The sequence below is a fragment of the Bos mutus genome, chromosome 18 (assembly GCF_027580195.1).
Source record: "Bos mutus isolate GX-2022 chromosome 18, NWIPB_WYAK_1.1, whole genome shotgun sequence".
Taxonomy (NCBI): Eukaryota; Metazoa; Chordata; class Mammalia; order Artiodactyla; family Bovidae; genus Bos; species Bos mutus.
In genome coordinates, this window is record NC_091634.1 from 3,940,692 (window position 1) to 3,968,276 (window position 27,585).

At 44.6% G+C, this 27,585-nt stretch overlaps 2 protein-coding genes across 2 annotated transcripts in view; both read left to right on the top strand.

Moving 5' to 3' along the window:
• Positions 1 to 4,208, top strand: part of LOC102266623 (cationic amino acid transporter 3-like) — a 34,836-nt gene extending 30,628 nt beyond the window's left edge. The window contains exons 12-14 of the mRNA XM_070388296.1: positions 1,205 to 1,313; positions 1,496 to 1,558; positions 3,999 to 4,208. Of these exons, the coding sequence (XP_070244397.1) occupies positions 1,205 to 1,313; positions 1,496 to 1,558; positions 3,999 to 4,208 (382 nt within the window). The remainder of the gene's footprint in view (positions 1 to 1,204; positions 1,314 to 1,495; positions 1,559 to 3,998) is intronic.
• On the top strand, positions 411 to 26,571 carry LOC102277276 (cationic amino acid transporter 3-like). The gene is given in 13 exon segments (XM_070387104.1): positions 411 to 1,313; positions 5,255 to 5,327; positions 7,944 to 8,343; positions 8,922 to 9,080; positions 20,570 to 20,741; positions 20,952 to 21,064; positions 21,234 to 21,447; positions 21,614 to 21,753; positions 21,855 to 21,957; positions 22,138 to 22,337; positions 22,534 to 22,697; positions 22,969 to 23,077; positions 23,240 to 26,571. Coding segments are annotated over 11 exon segments (1,794 nt in total). The 5' UTR covers positions 411 to 1,313; positions 5,255 to 5,327; positions 7,944 to 7,964; the 3' UTR covers positions 23,281 to 26,571.
• Positions 26,572 to 27,585: the final 1,014 nt, after the last annotated feature.

A 27,585-nucleotide genomic window follows, 5' to 3' on the forward strand; every position in this document is an offset into this window, starting at 1 on the left:
TTCTTTCGCTGATCTAATAATTAATTTGACATGAGACAAATTAACAAGTTTGATTTGTTATGTGTGAGAGTCCCGAAAACTCTTTTTGCTTAATTTATTTTTAAACTGGAGGATAGTTGCTTTACAATATTGTGCTGGTTTCTGCCATACAACAACTCAATTTAGTCATAATTATACATCCCTCCCCCTTGAGCTTCCCTCCCTTCCCCCAACCCACCCCTTTAGGTCATCACAGAGCACGGGGCTGAGCCCCCTGTGTTATACAGCAATTTCCTGTTAGCTCTGTGGTTTACACACGGAGGTGTATGTATGTCAGTGCGACTCTCAATTCGCCCCACCCTCTCCTTCCCCACGAGTCTGTTCTCTGTGTCTGCCCAGTGGGGCTCCCAGGCACAGAGGCCTTTCTGTCCCCCGTTTCTTGTAGGCAAGACTCCGGCCGTGATGACCTTCCATGCGTTCCAAAGGGCAGATTCGTGCAGTTGCTGATGGAGGGAGGAGCAGCCCCAGAACCACCTGAGATTAAAGGGTCCAGAGAAGGTCATCAAGACTGGGAGAGCCTACCACCAAAGACCGCGGATCCCCCGAGATGAGATTAAGGGAGTGCAAGCCCTGCTCACCCCGCAATCTTGTCAGGGACCCCACCTTGGACCCACAGTTGTAAAAGCCCTGATTAAATTCCCTGGGGTTGAACACATCACTCTTTCGAGGCCGAAGCCTGGTGTGTCTCCCTTTGCCTGGTAAATAAGAAAGCTCTCCTCTTCTACTCCCCCCACAATTATCTTGGGGGTTGATTTGGCATCGGTGTACAGAGAGTCTCAGTCTTCGGTAACCGAGGGCAGTCCAGTGTGGAAACAGAGACCAGGAAACTGGCCAAAGGCTGCAGAGACCGGGAAGGACTGCCCCATGTGAACGGTTTACCTGCATGTCCATGGAGCTCCTCCTCATGGGGCGGGGGACCCCCCCACATCCTTTCCTTCTGGGTGTGTGACTGCCTTGCTTCCGTCTTAACTGAACAAACTGTGTGCTCACCTGCTTGTTGGGCTGAGTGTCTATAGTACACATTCTACCTGTTCTTGTTTTTATAGCTTTTGCCTTCTTGAGAAATGCATTTTTCAATGAGGGCAAAGGCTGGGGGAACCTTGTTTTGAGCCTCTAGCCCCTGGAGGACGAGCGGCTGCGGCTAGATTTCCTGCCATTCATCCAGGCCCTTCCAAGTCCAATTCCTGGGCAGAGAACGAGGCTCTGGCTTCAAACCACCGCTCACGGCTGACACTCTCTCCGAGATCATTGGTGCTGAAATCTGGGATTTCAAGGTAAACCTCAGGTCATCCTAAACTGTTGGCTGGAGACTTCTGAGTCTCTCTCTCCATGAGAACTTGCTCTCACTCTCTGTTTTGTTCTCTTTCCAAGACCCACAGGTTTCAGTCTAGATCTGCTCGGTGAAGGAGCCCAAGTTCTGGTTTTTCTCTTTCCTCTCTCCCTCTCTCTCGCTCAGCTAAACTACACCCCCAGCATGTCCGCCGCCTTCATCAGGGTCGCGAGCAAGGTGCTGGGAGCCGTAGGTCACCTCCCACCACCTCCAACAAATCGCTCCCTGCTACACCCACACTTTATCCCCCAGGCCCCACTGTCTTCTAACGTATTTCTCCCCGAGCAGCCAGCACAAACACTGCCTTTCTCTAATTTTGTTTTCCTGTGATTTCCTTTCCTACTTTACTCGAGAAGCAAGATTACTTTCTCCCCTAAACTTTATGTCCCCTTCAGTTTTACCCCAGACGCCAGACAAACAGGGTGACAGACTTGGGGTGCTCCTGCTGTTTAATCTCCAACCATGCTCGGTGCCCATAAATCCCCTCTGAAAACCCTCCTGCCTCCAGGCCCTCAGGTCTTCCAGCAAGTCCCCCCTTTCTCCGGGCAAGGGACAGCCTGCTGGGTGGGCCACGTTCCAGCAGACCTCATTGGTGCAAAAGATGTCTCCAAGGAAAGTCTTGGCAGTGCCTCATGGGAGAGACTGGTCCACCAGTGATGTCTGGTCAGGGATCAAAGGTAGAGCAGAGGACACTGAAAATCCCACCAAGCACAGGGTTTGAGGGAAATCCAGAAAACACTCTGAGCCACCATCAGGTGCCCCTTAGGAATGTTTCTGGCTTCCCTGGTAGATCAAACAGCAAAGAATTTCCCTGTGAGGCAAGACTCAAGTTCTATCCCTGGATCGGGAAGATCCCCTGGAGAAGGGAAAGGCAACCTGCTCCAGTATTCTTGCCTGGAGAATCCCCATGGAGAGAGCAGCCTGGTGGGCTACGGTCCATGGGGTTGCAGAGGGTCAGGCACGACTGCACGACTAACACTAACACTCCTACTAATACAAGGAATGTTTCTGGAACACAGGACTTTATTTCTAAGAGCGTGGTTCTTGGTTGCAGGTTGCTCAACATGGAGAATCCCCTTTCTAAGCCAGAGAGGCTGAGAAAAGGAAAACTAGGCTTTGCTGTAATAATGCCTGGCCTTTATTTAAGTTAGGGCATGAAAAAATTTGGTCTCTTGCTTATAATACTATCCTACAATTAGATCTACATTGCCAAAGTATGGGAACATGGATGGAGGTTAACCCCCCTACATTCTAAACGATCCCCTTCAATCTTCCTCCAAATCTCAGGGGGGAAATCAAGCTTTCCCCACTCCTGCAAGTTCCCTTACTCCTTCAGATTGTTCTGATCAGCCAAATGAAAACAATGGAATACACACACACAGACATATACACCCATAAACAAAACCCAAACAGTCAAAAACTAAATAAAGTACAAGAGATGGACCTGGCAAGCAAAGGGAACCAAAAATGATAGCCACCAGTGAAAAACAAAATTAACTACAGCACAGACTGGAAAATAAAACCAAATCAAGGTGCCAACTGGGGAATAAAGCAACGGAAACAAAACAAATATGGTGAGAAAAAGAAAGAAGAGGAAGAAGGAAGAAGCAAAGTTAAGTAGAGGTAGACAAAGATTTATGTATATTAAGGAATAGGGACAACAGGAAAATAGCAGTAAGAAAAGCCAAAGAATAAATGTAGAAAAAAAATAATAATAAAATTTAAAACTTTAAGAATTTAAAAGGAAAACCCCAAAGAACCACAGAACGCCAACATAGAGGCAGAAGTATAAACAGGAAATAAAAAGTGTGATAAAAAAATTCTCCCTGCGGGGTAAAAAATTCTCAAAAACTTAAGTAGATTTAACAGTACTAATAAAATCAACTACTACAGCAACAGAGTAGGGGGGAAAAAATCCAGAAGCAACTAGAGAACAAGTCAAAATATAAGAATAATAAATGTTTTCCTTGGATCTCGGCTGTCAGCGTCCTTTCCCTCCCTGGGAGTCTCCGTGCACCTCGCCTCTCTGTGAGCCCTCCAACACTGCGCTGGTCTCTGGCCCTGCTGCGTGGGCAGCTCAGATTCTAATCTGGTCCTGCTCCTGCCTGTTCTTGCCTCCAAGGTCCACAGCTGCCAGAGCTGGCATGGGTTCTTCTGCGGGAGTGCTCCGTGTCCTTTCATATATTCAGAGACACAGAGTCTGCCTCCTTGATCAAGTGGATTCAATCTGCAACTTGTGCAGCAGGTGGGAAGGTTCTGAGTTCTCTTCCTTAGCTGCACTGCCCCTGGGTATCAGCTGTAGCTTTGTCTCCACCTCTGCCTGTGAGTCGTCCACAGGGCTTTGTTCCTGAGGCTGCCCTGGAGGCATGGGTCTGCCCCAGGGAGGACGGGGTGAGGGGGGTACAGCTGCTGGGGTGGCAGGGCCTGGAGCACCAGGTGCTCAGCAGAACTGGCAGCTAGGGCCACAGGAAAGGGGTTTTTCTAGCCTCTGGCAGCTCTGCCTCAGTGGGGATACAGCATGGAGGTGGCACAGCTGCTCGGATCACTGGGACCCTGGCAATGCTGGGTACAAAGGGGCTGTTGTCACAGGAGATATGGTGCTATTAGGGCTTTTTCTAGCCTCTGGCAGCAGCTCTGCCCCAGCGAGGATCCAGCATGGAGGTGGAACAGCTGCTCGGATCGTGAGAACTCTGGGAGCTCCGAGTGTGCAGGGACCCCAGCTGTCTCAGCCGAGGGAGCTCTGGCCCTCTCAGGGTGTCATTCTCACTTCTGGCAGCTGCAGTCAGAGCGCCTCTGTGGCCGATCCTTCTCTATTGCTCCCGGCTCCCTCCCCCGTTAAGGCAGTAACAGGCCAGCCTGTCTCTGGGGCCTTCCACTGTCCAGGGCTGACGTGTGGGGACAGAGAGGCCACAGCGATGGCTCCACCGCCTGTGAGTGACTGCAGGATCGCCCTGCCTCCATGGCTGCCCGGGTTTCCTGCACAGGCATTTCCTACTGCCACCTCCTCCCTCACGTCCCCTCGGGCTTCTCCCCTGCAGTCAACAGCTGAGCTCACCCCGAATCGCTCCACAATCCCTGCGCTCCAGCTCCCAGCCCTGCGCCTTCCAGGAGACTTGCGTCCCTGCATCCCTCTCCCCGGGGGAACAAATGGCTGCGGCAAGGATTGTCTCAGTGATTCTCATTCCATTCAGACTCTCACAGATCAGCTGCTTCACTCTCAGCCTCAAGTGCTTCTCCTCTGTCCCCTGAACAGTTTCCTCAGCCTCCAAGGGCACCCACGTAGGGACCAGACCCCTGCTTCAGTGCCCCCACCCTCCAAGGGCAGGTCCAGTCCTACTGACTCTCCTCTTTCCCCCCACTTCCTTCACCCTACCGAGTTTTGTGTGATTCTATATAGTCTTCTCCAATGGCCAGGTGCTCCTGCCTGCTCTCAGCTGCCGTTCTGCAAGATCTCCTGTGTCTGAAGGTGTCTTCCTGATGTATCTCTGGAGAGAGATGAACTCCACACCCACCTGCTCCTCTGCCATCTCATTCCCCCTCATCTAATCAAACTAAGACCCCATTTCCCCAGAGGGACGATCCCTGTGGGACAGCATTTTCTCAGCCAGTCTGCCATTCTTATCTGGGCCAATTTGAGTACTATCTGGTCTAAGTTTTAGCTATAAAACTTTGACTAGAGAAAAGAAAGATGACATTTTATTATGGTGTGGGCACAAAATTCTCTGGACTCCAGAGAAAACTGGCTAAGATAAAACTTTTTGCAATTGGGGGAAACAAACAACAAAAACAACCTCTCTGAACAAAAACAAATGGACAAAAACCTGGTTCTTTTTATATCTGCAATTAGACAAAGCTAGCTTTTAAAATACTTTTTTTTTTTTTCAGAATTGTGACACTGAGAGAACATGTCCTGCTAGAAGAACAAGACTTTCCCTGTGTCTAAGACCAGTGCTCTCAAGTATGTTGCTCTTATTTAATCTAATAATCTCTAATTCCTGAGACTGAAGGGGCAAATGGAAAGGAAGTCTTCTAAACTTTTACTTATTAAAACTGTTGATTATAAACCAGTGAGTTTTATAATACCTGACTCATAACTAAATTTAGAAAATGAAGCTGTATTTTCAATGCATGTATAGACTTCATCACGTTTATCCATTTCTTTGAGGTTGGACATATGGGTTGCTTCCAACTTTCAGCTATTGTGAATAATGCTGATATGAATATAGGTGTGCAAATATCTCCTTGAGATCCTATTTATAGTTCTTTTGGGTGACCACACAGCAGTGAAATTGCTGGATCATGCGGTAATTCCATTTTTAGATTTTCTAGAAACCCTTACATTCCTACTCACAGTGCTCAAGGGTTTGTCAGCAGCATTTGAGCAAGAAGGAAACATAGGTCCAGAGAAGTATATGACCTGTTCAAAGGCACAGTAGTGTTCAAGGAGCCAAGATTCTAATCAGTGTCCTGGCTCTCTGAATGCTTGCTCTGAACCAAAATGCTAAACTTGGACTTCAGAGTATCAGGGGTGGAAGCCCCCTGATGGTGACTTGTGGTCACTGGGTCAGCCTAGCCCTGCAGAGCAGTGTAGTGAGGGGACATTTCACACCCCAAAGCAGCAGGAAACAGAGTCCTGTCATTCCTGATTCAGAGTAAAGGTTAGTCCCTCATCCCTCCAGGCAGTTAGTTGGGAGGCCACTCTGCTGTGATGCTTTGACTGAGCTGGGCTTGAGTCTGTCCCTCCCTACAAATTCCATCTCCTTCTGCCCCAAAGCAGAGTCCCTATTCCATGTCACTCTGCAGGCAACAAAACAGGAAGCTACCAGGTTTTAGAATCTTCATCATGGAAACATGTGGAGTCTGTGATTTTGATCACCAAGCCCCTTAGTCACTTCATCCCTATCTAGGATAGAAGGAAACAATCCTAATGACAGTTTTCCCAGTGGTATAGAGAAAAGCAGGTCAAAGATGGTATATAGCACGTGCAATAGCAACAAGCTAATAAATAGAAGAGCTGGATTTGAAATGGCAGAACTGGTTGATTTTGCTTAAAACCAAGAAATCAGGGTTCTTATCCAGTCAGATAATACCCGTTAAGCAGATACTGTGAACCAGGCACTATGCTGAAAGGTTTTGCTTCTGTAGAGGCAGAAATTTCTTTTTCTACACTCTTTGACTTGTCTAATAATTAAATTGACATAAGACAGGCAAACAGGCACTTCCCTGGTGGTTCAGTGGCCAAGACTCCATGCTCCCATTGCAGGGGGCCTGGGTTCGATCCCTGATTGGGGAACTAGACCCTGTATGCCGCAACTGAGTTCACCTGTCTCAACAAAAGATCTCGCGTGCTGCAACTAAGACCCAGTGCAGCCAAAAAAAGAAAAAAGACAGATTACAAGATTCAATTTGCTGCACAGGGGAGACCCATAAAAGTTCTGAGACTCAAAGACATTCAAACAATTGAGGCTCATATCCTCCCCTGACCTAAGGAGAAGGGAGTTGTAGGGATCTGGGGCTTCAAACGGGAGGAAGAGAACCCACAGGAAGATGGAAAGAGAAAATACTTGGAAGATTCTTGAGAGTCCATTGGATGGCAAGGAGATCCAACCAGTCCATCCTAAAGGAAATCCACCCTGAATATTAATTGGAAGGACAGATGCTGGAGCTGAAGCTCCAATACTTTGGCCACCTGATGTGAAGAGCCAACTCACTGGAAAATACCCTGCTTCTGGGAAAGATTGAGGGCAGAAGGAGAGGGGTAAGATAGAGGATGAGATGGTTAGAGGACAACTTCGACTCAATGAAAGTGAGTTTGAGCAAACTGTGGGAGACAGTGAAGGACAGAAGAGCCTCGTGTGCTGCAGTTCATGGGGTCACAAAGAGTCGGACACAACTGAGTGACTGAATGACAACAACAACAACAACAACAAAAAAACAAATGCTTGATAAACAAATGTTTGTCACTCCAGACAAATAATCCTTTTAGAAATAAAATGTAGTCTTTGGTAACAGCTCTCTTTCTGGTGTAGGTCCCTTAATCTACATTATTTTGAGCAGTTAAGGGAGAGGCAAGGAGCTTCTCCTGAGTCTGCTGGGTCTTCACTGCCTTCAGCTCAAAACAGTCAACCCATCAAAGGGGCATATTTGAGAAGATGTATTCTGCTCCCACTAGAAAAGACCCTGATGCTAGGAAAGATTTAAGGCAGGAGGAGAAAGGTACAACAGAGGATGAGATGGTTGGATGGCATCACTGACTCGATGGACATGAGTTTGAGTAAGCTCTGAGAGTTGGTGATGGACAGGGAGGCCTGGCATGCTGCAGTCCCTGGGGTTGCAAAGAATTGGACACGACTGAGCGACTGAACTGATTCTGCTCCCCATCACTTCTCTTTAAACACTCTTGCACATTAAGAGGCTTGTTTATGTTTGAAGAAACCTAGGCTCAGAGATGGATAACTTGCCCAGTGTGTCCTTTTACCACCTGCCCCTCATCACTCCAGTACTTCACGGACTTTAACTCCTAGGGTCTAGGACGGATAAGCAATCTGGATGACTCTGTGTCTTGTTTTCTCAGCAGATCATAGCCTCCTCAACTATGTCTAGGATGGTGCATCAGTGTGTTCGTCAGTTTGGTCAGAAGCTGGTCCACAGGCGAGGGGAAGACACCATAAAGGAATCTGACGGTCTCAAGATTCATCTGAGTGCCATAGAACTGGTGTTCTTGGGTGTGGGCAGAAACCTGGGAGCCGGCCTGTACATCGTGGTTGGTGCAGTGGCCAAGTACGTAGCTGGACCAGCGATTGTCATCTGCTTCTTGGTGGCCGACCTGTCTTCTCTGCTGTCGAGGCTCTGCTATGTGGAGTTTGACGCCCGGGTACCACGCTCCTCTTCTGCGTATGTCTGCAGCTACGTCACGATGGGGCAGCTCTGGGCCTTCATCGTTGGCTGGAACATCATACTGTTATTTTTAACTGGTGAGGTGATGGGACCAGGCGACAGGTGTGGGGGAAAGGTGTGGGGGCTAAGGTCAGGAAACTGGGAGATGGGATTGCGGTCTTATTCATAGGCTCTTTGTTACCTGACTTGTTAGGGGAAGTGGGTAACAGTGGCTGGAAAACCCCACAACTTCATTCTATTCAGCTCTCTCCTGCTTTCCTTAAATAATTGGACTAAGAATAAGAAGGAAAGGAAACGGCATGGGTGGGAGGGAGGCGTGTCCCACAGGCTCATCACCTCATTATATTGGAGTCTTTGCTCAGCTGTTGCCTTTGAGTGATTTTTTTTTGGGGGGAGGGTTGCCACTTGATATTTTATACCTCATCTTTTAGCCCTCCTTATCCAACTTCCCTGTTTTCTTTCCTTGTGAAACACTGATCTCCTAATGTATTAAATAGTGGACCTATTTTGTGAGTCATCACAGTCTGCTCTCACCACCCCATGGAAAAAAATCTTTGAGATTATGTTTTGCCTATTTTTTCCTCCAAAATACATCCATTGGCACTTACTAGGTGTTCAATTTTGTCTGTGAATGTTTGTTCTTCTGCTGCTGCAGCCACTGCGTGTACAGCCAGGGCCTAGATGTACGCCTTTGACAGCCTCATTGGGGACCTCATCTCTCAGGCATTGGAGAGAACTGTCCCTCGGCATATGCCCTACTTCCTGGCCACTTATGCAGACATTTTCGCACTGGGCCTGGTGCTGCTGCTTGCAGGTGAGTCAGGGGTCAGATATAAGATGGGATGAGAGGATTCCCCTGGTGGTCCAGTGGTTAAGAATCCGCCTTGCAATGTGGGGACACAGGTTTGATCCCTGGTCAGGGAGCTAAGACCCCATGTGCCACAGAACAACTATGCCCAACTTCTTAGCCCGCACACTACAACTAGACAATCTGTGTGTGTGTCTGTGTGTGTGTGTGTAGTTGCTCAGTCACATCCGACCCTTTGGACTATAGTCCAATAGACTCCTTTGTCCGTGGGATTATCCAGGCAAGAACACTGGAGTGGGTTGCGATTTCCTTCTCCAGGGGATCTTCCTGACCCAGGAAGTGAATCCACATCTCCTGCATTTCCTGCGTTGCAGGCGGATTCTTTATCCACTGATTCCCAAACTTCGATGTTTGGCTCACAACAAAAGATCCCACAGCTAAGACCCAACTCAGCCAAATTACTAACTAAATAAAATACTTTTTAAAAAAAGATGGACTGAGTAGGGTATGGAGGGGGAGCTGAGGTTGGGAAAGACTTGGGGGTGGGGACTAGGACTGGAAAGGACTGTCTGTGCTATGAGAGACATGAAGGCAAGACCTGGACGGTTGTTTCCCACTCTTGGCCCTCTTGACAATGTGAGCTGGTTCATTCCTTGGTAGGAGGGGCTGGTCTGTGCATTTCAGGATGCTTTAAAAAATCATTGTTGGATGCTTAGTGGTCCCTGGCCTTTGCTCACTAGATACCAGTGAAACCCACTCCCCAAATTCTGACAACTGAATGTCTCCAGACCATGCCAAATATTGGGGGAATAAAATTTACTCCCAGGTGAGACTCATTTTCTTCAGTTCCGTTCAGTTCAGTTGCTCAGTTGTGTCCAACTCTTTGCAACTCCAGGGACTGCAGCACACCAGGCCTCCCTGTCCATCACCAACTCCCAGAGCTTACTCAAACTCATGTCCTTTGAGTCGGTGATGCCATCCAACCATCTCATCCTCTGTTGTCCATTTCTCCTCCTGCCTTCAATCTTTCCCAGCATCACAGTCTTTTCAAATGAGTCAGCTCTTCGCATCAGGTGGCCAAAGTATTGGAGCTTCAGCTTCAGCATCAGTCCTTCCAATGAATATTTAGGACTGATTTCCTTAGGATGGACTGATTGGATCTCCTTGCAGTCCAAGGGACTCTCAAGAGTCTTCTCCAACACCATAGTTCAAAAGCATCAACTCTTCGGTGCTCAGCTTTCTTTATAGTCCAACTCTCATATCCACACATGACCACTGGAAAAACCATAGCTTTGTCTAGATGGACCTTTGTTGGCAAAGTAATGTCTCTGCTTTTGAATATGCTGTCTAGGTTGGTCATAACTTTCCTTCCACTGAGTAAATGTCTTTTAATTTCATGGCTGCAGTCACCATCTGCAGTGATTTTGGAGCCCAAAAGCATAAAGTCAGCCACTCTTTCCACTGTTTCCCCATCTATTTGCCATGAAGTGATGGGACCAGATGCCATGATCTTAGTTTTCTGAATGTTGAGCTTTAAGCCAATTTTTTCACTCTCCTCTTTCACTTTCATCAAGAAACTCTTTAGTTCTTCTTCACTTTCTGCCATAAGTGTGGTGTCATCTGCATATCTGAGGTTATTGATATTTCTCCCGGCAATCTTGATTTCAGCTTGTGCTTCCTCCAGCCCAGTGTTTCTCATGATGTACTCTGCATATAAGTTAAATAAGCAGGGTGACAGTATACAGCCTTGACATACTCCTTTTCCTGTTTGGAACCAATCTCTTGTTCCATGTCCAGTTCTAACTGTTGCTTCCTGACTTGCATACAGGTTTCTCAAGAGGCAAGTCAAGTGGTCTGGTATTCCCATCTCTTTCAGAATTTTCCACAGTTTATTGTCATCCACACAAAGGGTTTGGCATAGTCAATAAAGCAGAAATAGATATTTTTCTGGAACTCTCTTGCTTTTTCAATGATCCAGTGGATGTTGGCAATTTGATCTCTTGTTCCTCTGCCTTTTCACAATACAGCTTGAACATCTGGAAGTTCATGGTTCATGTATTGTTGAAGCCTGGCTTGGAGACTTTTGAGCATTACTTTACTAGCATGTGAGATGAGTGCAAGTGTGTGGTAGTTTGAACATTCTTTGGCATTGCCTTTCTTTGGGATTGGAGTGAAAACTGACCTTTTCCAACCCTGTGGAAAACTGCTGAGTTTTTCAAATTTGCCAGCATATTGAGTGCAGACTTTCACAGCATCATCTTTCAGGATTTGGAATAGCTCAACTGGAATTCCATCACCTCCACTAGCTTTGTTCGTAATGATGCTTCCTAAGGCCCACTTGACTTCACATTCCAGAATGTCTGGCTCTAGATGAGTCATCATACCCTCATGATTATCTGGGTCATAAAGGTCTTTTTTGTATAGTTCTTCTGTGTATTCTTGGCACATCTTCTTAATATTTTCTGCTTCTGTCAGGTCTATACCATTTCTGTCCTTTATTGAGCCCATCTTATCTCTAATTTTCTTGGAGAGATCTCTAGTCTTTCCCATTCTATCGATTTTTCTCTATTTCTTTGCATTGATCACTGAGGAAGACTTTCTTATCTCTCCTTGCTGTTCTTTGGAACTCTGCATTCAAATGGGTATATCTTTCCTTTTCTCCTTTGCTTTTTGCTTCTCTTTTTTTCACAGCTATTTGTAAGGCCTCTTCAGACAGCCATTTTGCTTTTTTGCATTTCTTTTTCTTGGGGAGACATATTTCCTTCTTTTTTTTATTATTATTTATTTATTTTTACTTTACAATATTGTATTGGTTTTGCCATACATCAACATGCATCTGCAACGGGTGTACACGTGTTCCCCATCCCGAACCCCTCTCCCACCTCCGTCCCCATACCATCCCTCTGGGTCATCCCAGTGCACCAGCCCCAAGCTTCCTGTATCCTGCTTCGAACCTAGACTGGCGATTCATTTCTTATATGATATTATACATGTTTTAATGTCCTTATCCCAAATCATCCCCCCCCAACAGAGTCCAAAAGACTGTTCTATACATCTGTGTCTCTTTTGCTGTCTCGTATACAGGGTTGTCATTACCATCCTTCTAAATTCCATATATATGCGTTGGTATACTGTATTGGTGTTTTTCTTTCTGGCTTACTTCACTCTGTATAATAGGCTCCAGTTTCATTCACCTCATTAGAACTGATTCAAAGGTATTCTTTTTAATGGCTGAGTAATACTCCATTGTGTATATGTACCACAGCTTTCTTATCCATTCGTCTGCTGATGGACATCTATTTTGCTTCCATGTCCTGGCTATTATAAACAGTGCTGCAATGAACATTGGGGTACACGTGTTCTTTTCAATTCTGGTTTCCTCAGTGTGTATGCCCAGCAGTGGGATTGCTGGGTCGTATGGCAGTTCTATTTCCAGTGTTTTAAGGAATCTCCACACTGTTCTCCATAATGGCTGTACTAGTTTGCATTCCCACCAACAGTGTAAGAGGGTTCCCTTTTCTCCACATCCTCTCCAGCATTTATTGCTTGTAGACTTTTGGGTCACAGCCATTCTGACTGGCGTGAAATGGTACCTCATTGTGGTTTTGATTTGCATTTCTCTGATAATGAGTGATGTTGAGCATCTTTTCATGTGTTTGTTAGCCATCTGTGTGTCTTCTTTGGAGAAACTTCTATTTAGTTCTTTGACCCATTTTTTGATTGGGTCGTTTATTTTTCTGGAATTGAGCTGTAGGAGTTGCTTGTATATTTTTGAGATTAGTTGTTTGTCAGTTGCTTCATTTGCTATTATTTTCTCCTATTCTGAAGGCTGTCTTTTCACCTTGCTTATAGTTTCTTTTGTTGTGCAGAAGCTTTTAATTTTAATTAGATCCCATTGTTTATTTTTGCTTTTATTTCCAATATTCTGGGAGGTGGGTCATAGAGGATCCTGCTGTGATGTATGTTGGAGAGTGTTTTGCCTATGTTCTCCTCCAAGAGTTTTATAGTTTCTGGTCTTACGTTTAGATCTTTAATCCATTTTGAGTTTATTTTTGTGTATGGTGTTAGAAAGTGCTCTAGTTTCATTCTTTTACAAATGGTTGACCAGTTTTCCCAGCACCACTTGTTAAAGAGATTGTCTTTAATCCATTGGATATTCTTGCCTCTTTTGTCAAAGATATGGTGTCCATAGGTGCGTGGGTTTATCTCTGGCCTTTCTATTTTGTTCCATTGATCTGTATTTCTGTCTTTGTGCCAGTACCATACTGTCTTGATGACTGTGGCTTTGTAGTAGAGCCTGAAGTCAGGCAGGTTGATTCCTCCAGTTCCATTCTTCTTTCTCAAGATTGCTTTGGCTATTCAAGGGCTTTTGTATTTCCATACAAATTTTGAAATTATTTGTTCTAGCTCTGTGAAAAATACCGTTGGTAGCTTGATAGGGATTGCATTGAATCTATAGATTGCTTTGGGTAGTGTCCTCATTTTCACTATATTGATTCTTCCAATCCATGAGCATGGTATATTTCTCCATCTATTTGTGTCCTCTTTGATTTCTTTCATCAGTGTTTTATAGTTTTCTATATATAGGTCTTTAGTTTCTTTAGGCAGACTTATTTCTAAGTATTTTATTCTTTTTGTTGCAATGGTGAATGGAATTGTTTCCTTAATTTCTCTTTCTATTTTCTCATTATTAGTGTATAGGAATGCAAGGGATTTCTGTGTGTTGATTTTATATCCTGCAACTTTACTATATTCATTGGTTAGCTCTAGTAATTTTCTGGTGGAGTCTTTATGGTTTTCTATGTAGAGGATCATGTCATCTGCAAACAGTGAGAGTTTTACTTCTTCTTTTCCAATTTGGATTCCTTTTATTTCTTTTTCTGCTCTGATTGCTGTGACCAAAACTTGCAAAACTATGTTGAGTACTAGTGGTTGAGAGTGGGCACCCTTGTCTTGTTCCTGACTTTAGGGCAAATGCTTACAATTTTTCCCCATTGAGGATAATGTTTGCTGTGGGTTTGTCATATACAGCTTTTATTATGTTGAGGTATGTTCCTTCTATTCCTGCTTTCTGGAGAGGTTTTATCATAAATGGATATTGAATTTTGTCAAAGGCTTTCTCTGCATCTATTGAGATAATCATATGGCTTTTATTTTTCAATTTGTTAATGTGGAGTATCACATTGATTGATTTGCAGATATTGAAGAATCCTTTCATCCCTGGGATAAAGCCCACTTGGTCATGGTGTATGATATCTTTAACGTGTTGTTGGATTCTGATTGCTAGAATTTTATTAAGGATTTTTGCATCTATGTTCATCAGGGATATTGGCCTTTAGTTTTCTTTTTTTGTGGCATCTTTGTCAGGTTTTGGTATTGGGGTGATGGTGGCCTCATAGAATGAGTTTGGAAGTTTACCTTCCTCTGCAATTTTCTGGAAGAGTTTGAGTAGGATAGGTATTAGCTCTTCTCTAAATTTTTGGTAGAATTCAGCTGTGAAGCCGTCTGGACCTGGGTTTTTATTTGCTGGAAGATTTCTGATTACAGTTTCAATTTCCGTGCTTGTGATGGGTCTGTTAAGATTTTCTATTTCTTCCTGGTTCAGTTTTGGAAAGTTGTACTTTCTAAGAATTTGTCCATTTCTTCCACGTTGTCCATTTTATTGGCATATAATTGCTGATAGTAGTCTCTTATGATCCTTTGTATTTCTGTGTTGTCTGTTGTGATCTCTTCATTTTCATTTCTAATTTTATTGATTTGATTTTTCTCCCTTTGTTTCTTGATGAATCTGGCTAATGGTTTGTCAATTTTATTTATCCTTTCAAAGAACCAGCTTTTGGCTTTGTTGATTTTTGCTATGGTCTCCTTTGTTTCTTTTGCATTTATTTCTGCCCTAATTTTTAAGATTTCTTTCCTTCTACTAACCCCGGGGTCCTTAATTTCTTCTTTTTCTACATGCTTTAGGTGTAGAGTTAGGTTATTTATTTGACTTTTTTCTTGTTTCTTGAGGTATGCCTATATTGCTATGAACTTTCCCCTTAGCACTGCTTTTACAGTGTCCCACAGGTTTTGGGTTGTTGTGTTTTCATTTTCATTCGTTTCTATGCATATTTTGATTTCTTTTTTGATTTCTTCTGTGATTTGTTGGTTATTCAGCAGCATGTTTTTCAGCCTCCATATGTTGGAATTTTAATAGTTTTTCTCCTGTAATTGAGATCTAATCTTACTGCATTGTGGTCAGAAAAGATGCTTGGAATGATTTCAGTTTTTTTAATTTACCAAGGCTAGATTTATGGCCCAGGATGTGATCTATCCTGGAGAAGGTTCCATGTGCGCTTGAGAAAAAGGTGAAATTCATTGTTTTGGGGTGAAAGGTCCAAAGATATTCATTGAGTCTAACTGGTCTATTATATCATTTAAAGTTTGTGTTTCTTTGTTAATTTTCTGTTTAGTTGATCTATCCATAGGTGTGAGTGGGGTATTAAAGTCTCCCACTATTATTGTGTTATTCTTAATTTCCCCTTTCATACTTGTTAGCATTTGTCTTACACATTGCGGTGCTCCTATGTTGGGTGCATATATATTTATAATTGTTATATCTTCTTCTTGGATTAGTCCTTTGATCATTATGTAATGTCCTTCTTTGTCTCTTTTCATAGCCTTTGTTTTAAAGTCTATTTTATCTGATATGAGTATTGCTACTCCTGCTTTCTTTTGATCTCTATTTGCATGGAATATCTTTTTCCAGCCCTTCACTTTCAGTCTGTATGTGTCCCCTGTTTTGAGGTGGGTCTCTTGTAGACAACATATATACGGGTCTTGTTTTTGTATCCATTCAGCCAGTCTTTGTCTTTTGGTTGGGGCATTCAACCCATTTATGTTTAAGGTAATTATTGATAAGTATGATCCAGTTGCCATTTACTTTATTGTTTTGGGTTCGAGTTTATACACCGTTTTTGTGTCTCCTGTCTAGAGAATATCCTTTAGCATTTGTTAGAGAGCTGGTTTGGTGGTGCTGAATTCTCTCAGCTTTTGCTGGTCTGTAAAGCTTTTGATTTCTCCTTCATATTTGAATGAGATCCTTGCTGGGTACAGTAATCTGGGCTGTAGGTTATTTTCTTTCATCACTTTAAGTATGTCTTGTCATTCCCTCCTGGCCTGAAGAGTTTCTATTGAAAGGTCAGCTGTTATCCTTATGGGAATCCCCTTGCGTGTTATTTGTTGTTTTTCCCTTGCTGCTTTTAATATTTGTTCTTTGTGTTTGATCTTTGTTAATTTGATTAATATGTGTCTTGGGGTGTTTTGCCTTGGGCTTATCCTGTTTGGGACTCTCTGGGTTTCTTGGACTTCGATGATTATTTCCTTCCCCATTTTAGGGAAGTTTTCAACTATTATCTCCTTAAGTATTTTCTCATGGTCTTTCCTTTTGTCTTCTTCTGGGACTCCCATGATTCGAATGTTGTAGCATTTAATATTGTCTTTGAGGTCTCTGAGATTGTCCTCATTTCTTTTAATTCATTTTTTTTCCTCTCTGATTCATTTATTTCTACCATTCTATCTTCTATTTTACTAATCCTATCTTCTGCCTCCATTATTCTACTATTTGTTGCCTCCAGAGTGTTTTTTATTTCATTTATTGCATTATTCATTATATATTGACTCTTTTTTATTTCTTCTAGGTCCTTGTTAAACCTTTTTTGCATCTTCTCAATCCTTGTCTCCAGGCTATTTATCTGTGATTCCATTTTTATTTCAAGATTTTGGATCATTTTCACTATCATTATTCAGAATTCTTTATCAGGTAGATTCCCTATCTCTTCCTCTTGTTTGGTTTGGTGAGCATTTATCCTGTTCCTTTACCTGCTGGGTATTCCTCTGTCTCTTCATCTTGTTTATATTGCTGAGTTTGGGGTAGCCTTTCTGTATTCTGGCAGTTTGTGGAGTTCTCTTTTTTATGGAGTTTCCTCACTGTGGGTGGGGTTGTATAGGTGGCTTGTCAAGGTTTCTTGGTTAGGGAAACTTGTGTTGGTGTTCTGGTGGGTGGAGCTGGATTTCTTCTCTCTGGAGTGCAGTGAAGTGTCTAGTAACGAGTTATGAGATGTCAATGGATTTGGGGTAACTTTGGGCAGCCTGTATATTGAAGCTCAGGGCTGTGTTCCTGTGTTGCTAGAGAATTTGGGTGGTATGTCTTGCTCTGGAACCTGTTGGCCCTTGGGTGGTGCTTGGTTTCAATGTAGGTATAGAGGTGTTTGATGAGCTCCTATCGCTTAATGTTCCCTGGAGTCAGGTGTTCTATGATCTTAGGATTTGGACTTAAGCCTCCTGCCTCTGGTTTTCAGTCTTATGTTTACAGTAGTCTCAAGACTTCTCCTTCTATACAGCACCATTGATAAAACATCTAGGTTAAAGATGAAAAGTTTCTCCACAGTGAGGGACACCCAGAGAGGTTCACAGAGTTACATGGAGAAAAGAAGAGGGAGGAGGGAGTTAGAGGTGACACAAATGAGATGAGGTAGAATCAAAAGAAGAGAGAGCAAGCTAGCCAGTAATCACTTCCTTATGTGTGCTCCACAGTCTGGACCGCTCAGAGACGTTCATGGAGTTATACAGAGAAGAGAAGAGGGAGAAAGGAGACAGAGGTGGCCAGGAGGATAAAAGGGGGGAATGAAAAGGAGAGAGACAGATCCAGCCAGTAATCAGTTCCCTAAGTGTCCTCCACTGTCTGGAATACACAGAGATTCAGAGAGTTGGGTAGGGAAGAGAAGGGGGAGGGAGGAGACAGAGGTGACCTAGTGGAGAGAAAGGAGAGTCCAAAGAGGGAGAGAGCAGTCAAGCCAGTAATCTCGATCCCAAGTAAAAATAGGTACTGAAGATTGGGTTCTTAAAGGTACAAAATTGATAACAAATACCAAAAAGCAAAGATTAAAATTCTAGAGTAGAGGTTGGATTTTCAAAAATACAATATTAAAGAAAAGAAGAAGAAAAAAAAAAAAAGTCACAAAAGTTATTAAAATATATATATATATGAAGTTCACTTTAAAAAATAGTCTTTTTTTTTTAAGTAATAGTAGGTTATAAAATGAAAATTAAAGGAGTAATAGAGGACCTAAAAGTTTTAAAAAGTTTAAAAAAAAGAAGAAAAGAAAAAGAAAAGAATGATCGTAAAAATATATTTAGAACTTTGGTGTTGTTGTGGGCAGTGTGGGGTCAGTTCATTTTCGGATAGTTTCTTGGTCTGGCTTATATTTCTCAAGATCTGTAGGCCCCTCCCTATGTAGTTGGTACTAACTACAGGGTTTTAATCTATTGCACCTGTCACTTCCAAGGCGGTTCCCTCGGTTTTAGCTTCTGTTTGCTGGTCTCTTCAGTGTCTGATTTCCGCCCTGATACAAAGGGGCAGTGGTGGACACTTTTTAGGCTCACTTGTTCAGTCGCGCTGTGGGAGGGAGGGAGGGACGCTGCAAACAAATAACACTGGCGTGTGCTCGTAGTATCTCAGCCAAACTGGGCCTGCCCCCGCTCACAGCGGGTGCACCCTCCCTGCCCACACAGCTCAGGCTCTAGGTTGCTCCTCCAGGAACCGCCCAAGGCCGGCCCTGGGCTGCATGCACCTCCCAGGTCTAAGCCGCTCTGGTTCAGGCACTCAGGTAGTCCTCAGAGGCTCAGACTCCATTGGGCCTGCGTTTTGTGCCCTTCCCAGCTCCGAGCAGCTCGGGTGATGAGGTGTTTGGCAAGCGCAATCACTGCGACTTACCACCTCTCCCGTCCCTGCCACTCGGTTTTCTGGGTGTACAACCGGCCCACCTTCTCAGGCAGATGACTGTCCAGAACCCCAAGAGGTCTAGTAAGCAAAGAAGCCTGCTTGCAGTTTGGTAGATAATGTCTCTCTGGGGCTGAGATTGCCCCCTTCCGGCTCTGGCTGCCTGTCACCGGAGGGGGATGGTCTGCAGCCGGCTAGTTCTGTTCCGCCCTTTGTTCTGTGCACGGGCCTGGCAGTGTCTTAGGGCTTTTCACATGGTAGCTATCCCACAGTCTGGTTTGCTAGCCCAAATTAGTTCACTCTGATTACCCTCAGGGGCATTCAGGCCCGATCCTTACTCTAAGCAATGCAGCCTGCACCTCCCTGCCCAGCCCCCACTTGCTAGTGGCTGGCGCAGGCGTCTGCACTGCTTCTCCGCTGGGGGAGTTACTGCTGGGCTTGTAATCTGTGGGTTTTAATTATTTACTTATTTTTCCTCCCTATTATGTTGCCCTCTGTGCTTCCAAGGCTCGGCACAGACTTGGCAATGAGAGTGTTTCCTGGTGTTTGGAAACTTCTCTCTTTTTAAGACTCCTTTCTGGGATGGAGTTCCATCCCTACCTCTTTTGTCCCTTTTTTTTTTTTTTTTTGTCTTTTATATTTTTCCTACCTCCTTTTGAAGACAATGGGCTGCTTTTCGGGGTGCCTGATGTCCTCTGCCAGCATTCAGAAGTTGTTTTGTAGATTTTACTCAGTGTTTAAATGTTCTTTTGATGAATTTGTGGGCGAGAAAGTGGTCGCCCTGTCCTATTCCTCCACCATCTTAGGACAGCCCCCATATTTCTTTCTTGATACTGAGACCAAAGATTTTTTTTTTTTTTGATTTCAGGGGAAATTCACATAGCATAAATTTATCATTTTGTTATTTCCCCCAGCTTTACTGAGATATAAATGATATACAGCACAATAAGTTTCAAGTGTACAATGTTGTGTTTTTGGCTGTTCTAGGTCTTCGTTGTTGCTCACAGGTTTTCTCTAGTTGCAGAGAGCATGGGTTATTCTTTGTTGCGATACACAGGCTTCTCATTTTGGCAGCTTCTCATGTTGCAGAGCATGGGCTCTAGAACTGTGGATCAGTAGTTACAACACATGGGCTTAGTTGTTTTGTGGCACATGGAATTTCACTGGACCAGGGATGGAACCTGTGTCCCCTACATTGGCTGGCAGACTCCCAACCCCTGGACCACCAGGGAAATCCCACAGTGATGACCTGATAGACCTGCCTATGTGAGATGATCGACACAATAAGAAATGGGCTATTAGGGCCTCCATGGTGGTCCAGTGGCCAAGACTCCTTGCTCCCAGTGCAGGGGACCAAGGTTCCACCTCTGGTCAGGGAACTAAGATCCCACTTGACACAACTGAGAGTTCACAAGCCACAACTAAAGATTCTGTTATGCCGCAGCAAAGACTCAGCACAGCCAAATATAAATAAAATGAATACTTTAAAAAATCATAAGAAAAGAAATTAACTATCTTAAAAGGGACAATTCGGGGCGCTAGTACATTCACAATGTTGTTCAGCCATCATCTGCATCGAGTTTCAAACATGTTCATCTCCCTTGAAAGACGACCTGTATCCACTGAGTAGTCACAGTCCATCCACCCCACCCCCACAACTGCCAGCCCCCGAGGCTACTCTCTGTCTCTATGGACTTAGTTACTGTGCATGTTTCATACTCCATCTCTCCTACAGTACTACTCACTCTAGGAGTTCCTGAGTCAGCCCGGGTTTACAGAGTGCTCATGGGCATCAACATTTTGGTTCTCAGCTTCACCATCGTCTCTGGCTTCAATAAGGGAGACCTGCACAACTGGAAGCTTACAAATCAGGACTACACATTGACCACAGCTGTATTCATGTATAGGTTAGGAGCATAACCTTGGTCATATTAATGTGTGTGTGTGTGTAAGGGAGTCAGAGCTGAGAATTTGGCAGGGACTAAAGAGACCAAGGCTGGTGGATCCGGATGGTGGGTTTCCTGGAGTACAGAGCTTGTGGTATTGAGGGAAGAGTCCAGAAGTGATGGCTTAACCCACCTTACCCATATTCTTTCTTGCTTCTTCTCCTGCCACAGCTTGGGCCCTCCAGGTGCTGGAGGATTTGTGCCTTTTGACTTTGAGGGGGTTGTCCAAGGAGCAGCTACGTGTTTCTATACATTTGTCAGCTTTGCTGCCATTACCGCTACAGGTAAGGTGGTAACCGTGTGTCCCATCAGGGTTTGGACAGAGTTTGAGCTGCCGTTGGGCATAGAGGTTGGGAGAAGGTTAGCCTGCTTTTGGAAGCCCAAGAGGGAAGGCAATTCTGTGTTTTCACCCCATGGTATTTTCGTGACCTGCTGCTTCTACCCCTTTTGCAGAGAGAGGAGACCTAAAGCCTCAGCGCTCCATCTCCCTGTTCTCACTCCTCATGTGCTTTTTGGCATATTTTGCTGTCTCAGCAGCACTCACCCTCATGGTGCCCTACTACCAGATTCATCACTACAGCCCCTTGCCCGAGGCTTTTCTCCACGTTGGCTGGGGCCCTGCCAGATATGTCGTGGCTGTTGGTGTCCTCTGTGCTCTTACGTCCAGGTCAGTGTCACGGGTTTCTCCTCGTCTACTGTCAGATGCTCATGCACCCCAGCCCCTGGGACTTAGAGACAAGAGGGAAAGACATCTTGCTCCAAACTAGGGAGCGCATGCCCTGGTCTCCCCTGCTTCTCCACATCCTCACACGTGTCTCCACTTTCTCTCCCAGCCTCCTGGGTGACATGTTCCCCATGTCTCGGTTAATCTGTGCAATGGCAGAGGATGGGCTCCTTTTCCGGGCACTTGCCAAGGTCTGTGGTCACAAAGAAATCCCTGTCATGGCCATCATGTCTTCTGGAAGCCTTGCAGGTGAATAAAGAAAACTCAATTCTTCTTTGATCCATTTCCCTTAAGTGCAGTTCCAGTGGTTTCTTAATCCCAACCCTGCCGTTTTTGCTCCCCCATTCTAGGGATCATGGCATTACTCTTCGAGTTCAGCGACATTTCAAACCTCATGGCAGTTGCGTCTCTGCTCGCTTACTCCATGGTGTCTTTCTCGGTCCTTGTTCTCAGGTGAGACCCCACTACACCTTGATCGGGGGCTTGGGTTCATGGGGATGATGGGGAGGTCATCCTGGTCTGTGTCTTCATGCTGCCTTCTGATTGTTCAAGAGAAGAAAGAAGTGGAATAGACGATCTTATGTTGTGTGAATAGTGGCTGATGTTAATATTGCCTTTAAACCTCTAATTCAGGTACCAGCCAGACCAGAATTTAAGTAAGAATGAGAAAATGGAAGAAGAAACTGAGATGGAACCTGTAGTTGAAGGAAGTCTTTTGGAATCTGAACCTGAAGCAGGAATCTCAAACATTCTAAAGAGTCTGTGGTTCCCTACCAGCACCATCCCCACGTGGAAATCTGGCCAGATTGTCTCTGGATGTGCCTTCCTGCTTGGTGAGCAGTGGGGTTTCCCTTTATTCATGTTCTGAAATTAACAGGATGGAGTGAGAGTGTGTATTTTGTCAGTTGAGGAGTCTGGGGGATATGATGGCCCTTCCTGATGTTGGTGGTTTCAGGAAGGGGTGTGACCCGAGGTCCTGACGTCTGTCTTCCTGGTCCAGCCTGTTCTCCTCCTCCTTGACCCTTGCAGTTCTCCTGCTGACCATCCTGAGCCGGATCCTGGCCCAGGGGCCCAGCCAGGTGTTCTCTGGAGACCCTGGGCTCACAACAGTGGCTGTGCTGCTGCTGCTCATCACTGGGGTCATGGTCATCATCTGGAGGCAGCCCCAGAGCCCCAGTCCTCTTACGTTCAGGGTATGTGACCTATGTGTTCAAACTGTCCACCTTTCGTGAAGCAGGTCTGCATGCTTTGAGGTCTAAACGTCCTTTGCTGGACCAGAGAAGAAGAGGAGTTGCTGAAACCTATGGACTCTTCCCTGATCCACACTCAGTGCTTTACAAACCAGGCTCAATAGGCACTGAGCACACAGCCTGAATTGGACTGAACTTGTCCCGCGCACGTTGCATAGGGTCTCCTTTTCAGACGTCTAGGGTGTGTTCAGGGATGAACTGACTCTGCCCACAGGTCCCTGCTCTGCCTGTCCTCCCACTGGTGAGCATCTTTCTGAACATTTACCTGATGATGCAGATGACCTCTGGGACCTGGGCCCTCTTTGGCGTCTGGAATGTGATTGGTGAGTGACTTTCTGGGGTGAAGAGGCTTCTTGAGTGACTGAACCCAATTCTCTTCTAACCACCTCCCCCCTGTACTGTGTCAGATGCCGTAATAGGAGGCTTACTAGGCATTCATAAATGAGGAGAGCCCCTGTTTTTCTTCTGTCTCATTTCCCTACTAGGATTTGCCATATACTTTGGATATGGGATCCGACACAGTTGAAGGAGAACACAGCCACAGCCACAGCCACCGACCTCCATCTCCCAGACTCCGGACTAAAACACCCCTAATGATGAAGCATCTTAGCCACAGGAAATAGATGCTGTGTGGAAACCCTCCATATACTGGAGGTATCTGCTGGTTCAAGGTGCACTTTGAGCCTCTATGGACCGTGAAAATGGAAAGCATTTAGTGCTCTGTATTTATTGCCAGTGGATGCAATGACTTTGCTATTGTATAATTTTTAAGTAAACGTTTTAAAGCTTAATATGCATACAGAAAATTGCATGATTCATAGGTGTGTAGTAAGATTAATCTTCACAAAGAAAGTACTATGATGTTACTGACAACTAGAGGAAGAAATAAAATATTAGCATAGACTTCATTGCATGACAGCATGTGGAAGCTTCTGGTTCAGGTATCCAACTGCATTTTCAGGTAGATTATTTACCCCTGGACTCAGCAGGAAAGTTTATAGTCAGACTTTAAATATGACTTGCGAAGTCTCTTTTAATATGTAGTTGTGATTTCACTCTGATGAAAGTGTTTCCAAAAGTGTTACCTCTTCAAGATCTATAGAGAGGGCTTTCTAAAATTGAATTAAAATTAATTAGGTAAACAGATGTTGTTATTAACAGTAAGCTGTTGCCACACTGGAGTATGGTTTTCTCTGTTAAGACAACAGTGTTTTCTTGGAGTGCTGCTTTTGATAACAGACTGTGTGAACTCTTTGGGTCTAAGTGATTTGTATTTGCTTTTGAGGTCTTTCATTACTTTGGTTGAGAAAATAAGGAGTATTTCACAGTGATCTCTGAAGATTATGGCACATGTAGATAAAGTTCATTCTGCTTCTACAAAACTTAACTTTTATTGTCAGAATTTTGCTACCTTGATATCCTTGTAGCATAACAACTGAAAGTGAAAGTGTTAGTCTTAGTCTTGTCTGACTTTGAGACCCCATAGACTGTAGCCCGCCAGGTTCCTCTGTCCACGGGATTCTCCAGGCAAGAATACTGGAGTGGGCTGCCATTTCCTTCTCTAGGGGATCTTCCAAACCCAGGGATTGAACATGAGTCTCCTGCATTGCAGGCAGGTTTTTACCGTCTGAGCTACCAGTTAAGAACATGGCAACAGTCTACTTCTAATTGAGGGGATTTAAAATGGGTAAACAATGGCTGTTGATTAAACATTCAGGGCTCTGAGACACTGGAGAGGACTGCCTGGCTTTTCCTGGCTCCCTGGCAAATCTCATTTTATATGATGGGTTTAAGCCTTTCCTGGCGGCAGGATTGATGCCTTCACAATGAAAAGAAAATTGTAAAAAAAAAAATCAATGTTTTCCACTTGGGGTATGCTTTCCACAATATCCAGTAGTCAAGGTACTCACCTCACTGGACAAATCATACCAGCCTTAACAAAAACCTAACAAACTTCTTGAAACTCTCACTATCACTGTCATCCTTAATCATCAGTCCAGGTCAACAGAACTAATAGAAAAACTGGACTCAAATGTAACAGAAATTAATTACACAGCATTAAATGAACTGCTGGGCTTCCCTGGTGGCTCAGATGGTAAGAACCTGTCTTCAATGCAGGAGACTTGAGCTTGATCCCTGGGTCTGGAAGATCCCCTGGAGGAGGAAATGGTACCCCACTCCAGTACTCTTGCCTAGAAAATCACATGGACGGAGGAGCCTGGTAGGCTGCAGTCCATGGGGTCATGAAGAGTCAGACACAACTGAGTGACTTCACTTTCACTTTTCACTTTCATGCATTAGAGAAGGAAATGGCAACCCACTCCAGTGTTCTTGCCTGGAGAATCCCAGGGATGGGGGAGCCTGGTGAGCTGCCGTCTATGGGGTAGCACAGAGTAGGACACAACTGAAGCAACTTAGCAGCAGCAGCGGCGGCAGAGTGACTAATACCTACAAATGAAATGCTAAATATGATTATAATTTTATGACTTTTGTCTGACATATTATGATTGTCTTCTAATTACTATTTTTTCAGACATAAAGCAGCTGTTATCCTGAAGCTACGTATGATTTACAACACTTCGGTAATTTACACCTATTAAAAAAAAATAAGCAGGGTGATAATAAAAAAAAGAAAGAAAAAAAAAAAACATTTTTCTTTTGTCTCAGGCTGGTCGCTTCAGAAATCAGATTATGAACAGCCTTAATGGGTAAATGAAATGGACTATCTGCAGACACGTGCAGGAATTTCAAAATATTTTGGGGATCTCTAGTAGAAAGAAATCCACTTAGCGAAATCTGATGGCAGATCTTTGACTTGGCTTTTTGACCATGAGAAGTCTTTTGGGAATTTAGAGACTCTTGAGGAGTTATACCAGAGATGCTGTGAAGGAAACTACGCGTTCAATGAACCTGAAATCAGCCATGTCTATGGGTTCAAATCCAGCTCCACTACATACCAGCTTGTCCGATTTTGCACAAAATGCACACCACCTTTGTCTTCCTTTCCTGAACGATCAGGAAAATAGTTATCATTATTCCCTCCTCTCCTTGACAGGTGTGATTATTTAAGAGACTTGGTGGTTAGAGAGCTTGGATCACAGGTTTACGCCAAGGGTCCTGAACCTGAGACCTTCCTGTTTCACTGCTTGCTGAACGAAATGAAAATCTGGTTTGGGTCAAAATGAGATGGAATTTGTAGGGAGGGACAGACTCTAGCACAGCTCTGTCAAAGCGTCGAACCAGAGTGGCCTCTCAAGTGAGACAGGAGATAAATGGGTCAAGGCTCGGCATTTCTCAACAGCCTCCTGTCTACCTTTCCTGGGGAAGGAGGAGGGTGGGCCCTATGCTGGATATTTACAATCAGCCTCCTGTTCACACTTTAAGACAGAAATAACAGGAAGAGAGTAAATAGCTGCACATTGCCTCCTGGGAACACTTTAAGACTGCAATTATAGCATGGCTTAACACTGATTAAAAGGTCATGAGGTCACATATTTTCCACGCTTGGAGCAAAGGAGACACTGCATGTGCACAGAAAGGTTCCTTGGGAGTTAAAAAGAAGGAGTGTCACCCCCTAATAGGAGACGGATGCTAAGGACCTCCTTCATATGGCTCTGGACTAGAATTCATCTTGGAAGGAATGTTGCACAGGAGTTTTAGGGAGGGTCCTAGGGCAGGTCAGGTGTGGAAAAAGAAACCAGATAATTGAACAAAGTCAAACAAACCTGGAGGAGCTGCCCTGTATGAATGATTTACCTGCTTTTTATGGGGCTCCTCCTCACTAGAGGGGACCCCCACACCCTTTCTCTCCAGGTGTGTAACTGCCTCGCTTCTGTCTTAAATAAACTGTTTCTCTGTGTGTTCCCCTGCTTGTTGTGTCTCATAATAAACTGCTTTTGTCATTTTAATTTTTTTAAATGGTGTTTGCCTGTGTGAAAACACATTTTTCAGTGGGGGCAGAAGTCAGGGGAATCTTGTTTCTAGCCTCTAGCCCCTGGTGGATGAGCGGCTGGGATTGCTGGTTTTCATCCAGGCTTCCCAGGTCCAATTCCTGAGCAGAGAACGTAGACTTCGCTTCAAGCTCAGGGCTATCTCTCTCTCCCTGAGATCAACCCCACTTGGCTACAGAAGATGAGATGAGCAAATGATTGATTGACAAATGTTTGCCTCTCTTCGCTGACATCTTTCTAAGACAAGAAGTTCTCTCTGGTAGTAGCTGTCTTCCTGACATAGGCACCGTAAACTGAATTATTTTGATCAGTTGAGAGAGAGGCAAGGAATTTTTCTTGAGGCTGCAGCCCATAGGGCCTGAATCGCCTTCAGCTCATGGACAGAGGAGCCTGGTGGGCTACAGTCCATACAGTCGCAAAGAATTGGACACAACTTAGTGACTTAGCATGCACGCACGTACAAGACACTCTACCTACCAAAGTGGCACATTTTAGAGTGACATAGTCTCCTCTGTCTTGCTTCTCTTCAAACAACCCTTCCAGTAACTTTGAAACATATAAAGAGTTTCATTTATGTTTAAGAAACCAAATCTCAGAGATGGAGAACTTGTTCAATGCGTCCTCTTACCACCTGCTCCCCATCACTCCATCACTTCTTGGAATTGCCCTCCTAGGGCCAAGGGCAGGTGGACACTGTTGATGGCTTGCTGTGTTGTTTTCTCAGCAGATCGGAGCCTCAACTGGGTCTAGAATGCAGTGTCAGGATGTTCACTAGTTTGGTCAGAAGCTGGTTCACCGGTTGCAGCTGGAGCCCAGGGAGGGGTCTGAGAGGCTTGTGGCCTGATGTCTGAACACTCTGGACCTTGTGGCCTTGGGTGTGG